The sequence below is a fragment of the Chrysochloris asiatica genome, unplaced genomic scaffold (genome assembly GCF_000296735.1).
Source record: "Chrysochloris asiatica unplaced genomic scaffold, ChrAsi1.0 scaffold00017, whole genome shotgun sequence".
In the NCBI taxonomy this organism is placed as follows: Eukaryota; Metazoa; Chordata; class Mammalia; order Afrosoricida; family Chrysochloridae; genus Chrysochloris; species Chrysochloris asiatica.
Genome location: NW_006408535.1, coordinates 32264959 through 32270580, shown reverse-complemented (window position 1 = coordinate 32270580; position 5622 = coordinate 32264959). Strand labels below are relative to the sequence as shown.

At 39.9% G+C, this 5622-nt stretch overlaps 1 protein-coding gene across 1 annotated transcript; it reads left to right on the top strand.

The window, feature by feature from the left end:
• The first annotated feature begins 4334 nt into the window (after positions 1-4334).
• On the top strand, positions 4335-4826 carry EDDM3B (epididymal protein 3B). Its single transcript, XM_006835545.1, has one exon. It carries the CDS (start codon positions 4335-4337, stop codon positions 4824-4826), a length of 492 nt encoding a protein of 163 aa, XP_006835608.1.
• Positions 4827-5622: the final 796 nt, after the last annotated feature.

Here is a 5622-nt window from a genome sequence, read left to right as displayed (position 1 = left end):
CTGCGGAACAGCTGGTAGTTTTCAATTGCTGACCCTGAGGCTAGCAGCCCAATTTGTAACCACTACACTACCAGAGCTCCATCAGCTTGTAATTCTGTTTATGGACTGTTTGGAGGGCCATGGAGCCCAGGTTAAGACCCTTTAGTATACCATTATCATTTGCATTAGGCAACCTACATCATCTTCTTGCTTTGCTTCTAGTGGTAGTGAAGGGGAATGAGAATGGACAATAACACATCTGCAATTTTAAGGACCAGATTGAAAATCACATTTATTTTCATTCTTTTGCTAGAATATACTCATATGGTAACATATAATAATTGAGGATCCTGGGAAGTGTAATCTGGCTGGACAGCCACAAACTCAGCTATAAATCAATTACTGTGCAAGATCAAGAGATAGATTTTTGTGGTCAGCAGGTAGTTTGCCCACATTTTATAAAAAGAGAATTTTAACAAGCCAGAGAATTGATACTGAAATTGGGATAAATCTCCAATTATCAATCAATTACCATGGTAAGGTCATGAGGACTGCTGGAGACAGTTATATACATACTCCTGGGACTACTCCATGAGTAGAGAGTAATGGTTTCAAGTCCTCCAGGTATCTTCCTGGGCCTCAAAGTCAGCAAATTCCTTCAGCACCTCAAAGGAATACCACCTTTGGCTGCTGCTCATGTTGCCACATTCTCTTTTCCCATAGAAACAAAATAGTTTTATAAGACAGGAGGTTTGGTGCATTTGTGAATACATTTTTTAGTGAGCATTATCATGGTCATGTGGAGTCCTGATGTGGTGATGGAGAATAAGCCCTGGACCACTAACCAAAAAGTCATTAGCTCAAACCCACCAGGCACTCCTTGGAAACCCTATGCAGGGTTGCTATGAGTCAGAACAGACTTGATGGCACTTAACAGCAACAACAATCATGGCGATGTAGAGGTAATTTTAGCACCTTTTCCTAAACTGTATTTTCTTTCTGACTTAGAAGATAAATTAACATGTTTCTTAGCTCTTCCCCTATTCAGAGCCACAGTGCTCTTCTCTTTTTTTCCACATTACTGATTTCTTTCTGAGTCCTCATGCTAATGTCTATATTTCTACAGTCTCTTCAAGACAATCTATTCTTTTACCACCAAATGCATTAAAACTCCTCCATCCCCCACACATCAACCAATTCAAAAATCACTTTCACACTTTAGGTATTTGATCTATCAACACTCCACTCCAGGTACCAAACTATGCCTTAGTTACCTAATGCTACTATAACAACAACAACAAAAATACTACAAACTGTTGACTGTAAAGAAAGTAACAAAAGAAAAGATCTAAAGAACATAACAGCAAAATATGACCCCTATTCCCCAAACAGGGTCACTTTTATAGGTACAGAGGTTAGAATTCCAACATAACTTTTTAGGGGGGCAATTCAATCGCCATCTTAAATTTTCTCGTCACCTTTCAGTCATCCAAAATCAAGTGCCAAGAATTCTTTATATTTTACTCTCCTTGACACCAAAAGGTCCAGAGAGTAGGAAAATTTACAAAGTGTAATCTGAGACCGTCCTAGCCCAACCTATTAGCACATGATGCCCTTTTCTCTATTAAAGGAATGCTTGACAGAAGTTGGGATTTAAAGTGCAATAGAAAGGAGCTCTGGTAGCGTCATGGTTACAAAACGGGCGGTGAACCACAAGGTCAGCAGTTCGAAACTACCAGTTGTTCCACGGGACAAAGAAGAGGCATTCTGCTCCCGTAAAGATTTACAGCCTCGGAAACCCTGTACAGTGTCACTATGAGTTGGAACCGACTCCACGGCACATAACAACAACAACAGTTTGGAGTTATAGGATATGCCTTGGACCGCAAGGTCGGTTTAAATCACAAGGTCAACAGTTCAAATCCATCAATTGCTCCTCAGAAACCCTATGCAGGGTCACTATATGCCCAACAACAATAACAACAGTTTCTCTAAATGCCAACATGTCTATAGCTTATCATGATTTATTTTCCATCCAAAGAGAAGACCAGGATAATACAGAAAAAAGAAAAGAAAAAATCAGGATGGCTTTGCTGACATGCTTTGAAGATACATTCTGGATATAAACAGAACTTTCTGGTAGCAAGGTGGCTGTGAGAAACTCCACCAAGGTAGCATAACTGGAAGCAGCCTTTTAAAGTGTTGGTAAAAATACATTCAAGTATCTCATTTTATCCTTAAATTGCACCTTTGACTAAATACTCTTTCATTCCTCAATGAGGGGCCAACATTTCACATTTCCAGAAGTGGTTTCCTTTCCTGAACTTCCATAGAATTTAGCCAACTAGAAACATTTCATCTCAGGTTTTATAAGGAAATTAGCTTAGTAGTCAGATCTCTAATTCTCTCCTAGTAAGTCCAGATAACCCCTGTTCAGAGTCACCTCTCCCCAGTGCCCAGAAGTCTATCTTTGATGTCTGTCATATTTGCTCCAGGCTATTATCAAAGTGAACAAAAGTGTTCTACTTGAGAAGGTATAGGGAAGGGCTCACATAACAAGACTGCTTCCTCCATTCCGCTGCCTCCACATCAATCAGGTGGAGCAATGTGCTCCCACTGCTGTTCCTGTCTCTACTGCTTCAGACCTCTTGTACTCAAAAAGGAAACTCTGCTCTTCAGATCTATGGAATAATCCCACAACTATCAGTGACTTGAATGTTGAATCTGAATAGGGTAAGTTGGAATGCTTGATGCTTTAAAAATGCTTGGGGGAAAGAGCCAGGAACACTGGAAGGCACCAGGGTCTTAAATGAACTTATTGATGATAGACTTTAGAATAAAAGTCTTATTGATGATAGACTTTAGAATTACTCAGTTGGTAGGAAGTAAAAGCCTGAATTCAAGCCAGTATTAATTCCACTGATATGGGTACCCTCTGCCCCTTCAGTAAAGCAACTTAAATTCTGTTCATCTCATCTCATTTGTGACCTTATGGCCAGAGACAGAATCCCACAAAAGAGAAAGAGGAGAAAGTGCCTATCCCTGGTTCTGTGTCTGATATAACATTTAATACCCTCAGAAGTGCTCTCATATACATTCATCTCATTAGATTCTCACAGGTCTTTGAGGGAGCTGTGATTAGGCTCATTTGAGGACACTGATACTCAGAGGTTCACTAGAGCCAGTATTTGTTGTTATGAGCCATGGGGTCGGTTCCATACCCATAGCGACCCTGTATAGGGTTTCCGAAGCTGTAAATCTTTACGGGAGCAGAAAGCCTCATCTTTCACCCGCGGAACAGCTGGTAGTTTCGAACTGCTGACCTTGTGGTTCACAGCCCGATTTGTAACCACTACGCTACCAGATCTCCTAGAGCCAGTATACTCCATATAAAAGATGAACACAGAAGACTTCATTTAAAATGGAGACTTTGAAACAATTCAACAACCCATGCTTTGACTACAATAGCTCCTGTGAAGACAGTTACAGTCTTGGCACTTGACTGGTCTAAACAATATTTACAAACTGGAATCTTTTATAGTTGCATTCTCAACAGATAACTCAAGCAAATCAAGATTTTATCATTATGATAATTAAGGAAATGGGTCCTGAAAAGGGGTGTGAGTAGTAAGAAGTTACGATGTGTTTCACACTTGCTTTGGTGAAGTGTTATAAGGAAGTTGAGACTGAGACCCTGGGTAAGCACAGTTATGAAAAATCAGTGCAATTGCCACTTGGGATGTGATTTCAAGGAACAAATATCTTCCTATCCAGAAAACATTTCCCAAATATTTGCTCATCTTCTGTTTTCCTTAAAAGGGTCAAGCCTTTCCAATTCATAAACACAAAACTTAAAATACCATTCTCTTTTGGACACATGCTCCCCTGAAAGTTGATGTAGAGGGCAATAAGGAGCTTGTTGTTGTGAAGTGCTGTTGAGTGGGTTCCGATCTATAGTGACCCTGTATAGGGTTTCCGAGGAGCGACTGGTGCACTTGAACTGCTGACTTTGCAGTTCAAACAGATTTTGCAGCCCAGCACATTAACCCACAGCGTCACACCAGGATTCCAATAAGGGGCTAGCCAGAGGGCAATTGATTGGGTGCAAAATAGAATTCCAAAGACTGCAAATCTTTGAAATTCTCAAAGCAAACTTCATTTATTTATTTATTATAGCTTTATGCTTGGCTAACTCAAACTACAACCTATTTTCAGTTCTTAAAAACTTTATTATCTAGTGAGACTTTTCATGTTCTAGTCTGGAAACCAAATAGTGAATCTGGGCCCAAGGGCCTTCACTGGCAGGGGTAAAGGATTTCAAGCTGAAGCTGAGATCTCAGGGGAGTATTTAGATCATGCTTTTGTCTGTCTTCCTTGTGGACCTGCAGGTGATGTTGGTGACTGAGATGGCATCTTCTCTAAAGGTTCTGGGTCCTGTCTTGGTCTTACTGTGCCCCCTATGGGGCCAGATCATAAATGGCCAGAACCTCTCCCGGAAAGAGTTCATGAAACAGCACCACCTGAGAACGACCCTGGAATTCAGCCAGTACAAATGTGATGTCCTCATGAGGGAAATAGAGGCTCTGAAAGACAAGGACTCTCACATCTTCCTTTATGCCTCATGGCACCAAATTGAGATTGTGTGTTTTAAGACTTGGCAACAGCGGTACAGAAATGTGTATGTATGGTCCCAGCAACCCTTCAAAGTACTTGAATGTAAGAAAAATAAGTTCACGTATAACTACAAAGAGAAAAGAAGCTACAGTTACATTGAATTCCACTGTAGTATGAAGGCATATGTTGATAGTATAGAGGATATGAGGGTGCTAGAGTTTATCCATATCTAGAAAGTCTATCTGCTTCCTTAGGTTTTAATAAACTGATCCAGGCCCAAGTCTATCTGCTTCCTTAGATTTTAGCAAACTGATCCATGTCCAAGTGGCGGTCCCTGCCTACATTAATAGTCCTTGCCACGGTGCCCCTTTGTATTTTATATGCCAACATTTTTGAACTACTTAGACTTATGCGTCACACTGTTTGGGGGATACCATAGCTTTACCTAAGCTGTTTCTCTTCCTGAAGTACCCTTTGTCATCATTGACCTGATTTACTCCTACATTTTTTTTTTTTACAATCAACTAATACGGCTTCCTTTCCTGACTAATCCAGGATTTTCCCTAACATTGATTCTCCTTTTACCTACCCTAGTCAAATAATCTTCCCTACCCTAAATAAATGATATTATTCCAATGTTTGTGAGTTTATATATGCTATGTGGTTGATATGGGAAATATATCAATAAAGCATATACGATGAAGATTGTGCTTGAATGTGATACATGTGTATACATACATATGAGACTATTGAAAATACCATGGCTTGGGTCGAGCTCACTTTAGTCCTCAAACAGTAGGTGATTAGCCAAAATTGTTTTTCTTCGTTTCCTTAATATTTTAATTTTGACTTTGATGAAACAAGTTGGCTTAGTATTTTAATATTGACTTTGATTAAACAAATGTGATAAGTGTCTATCAATCATCTACTCTCTCTGTCTTGTTGTTGATGTTAAGTGCCATCAAGTTGGTACCAACCCATAGTGACCCTATGTACAACAGAATGAAACACTGCCTGGTCCTGGGGTAA

Excerpts from the sequence above, each read along its gene's own strand:
- EDDM3B (XM_006835545.1), top strand. The coding sequence starts at position 4,335 with ATGCTTTTGTCTGTCTTCCTTGTGGACCTGCAGGTGATGTTGGTGACT.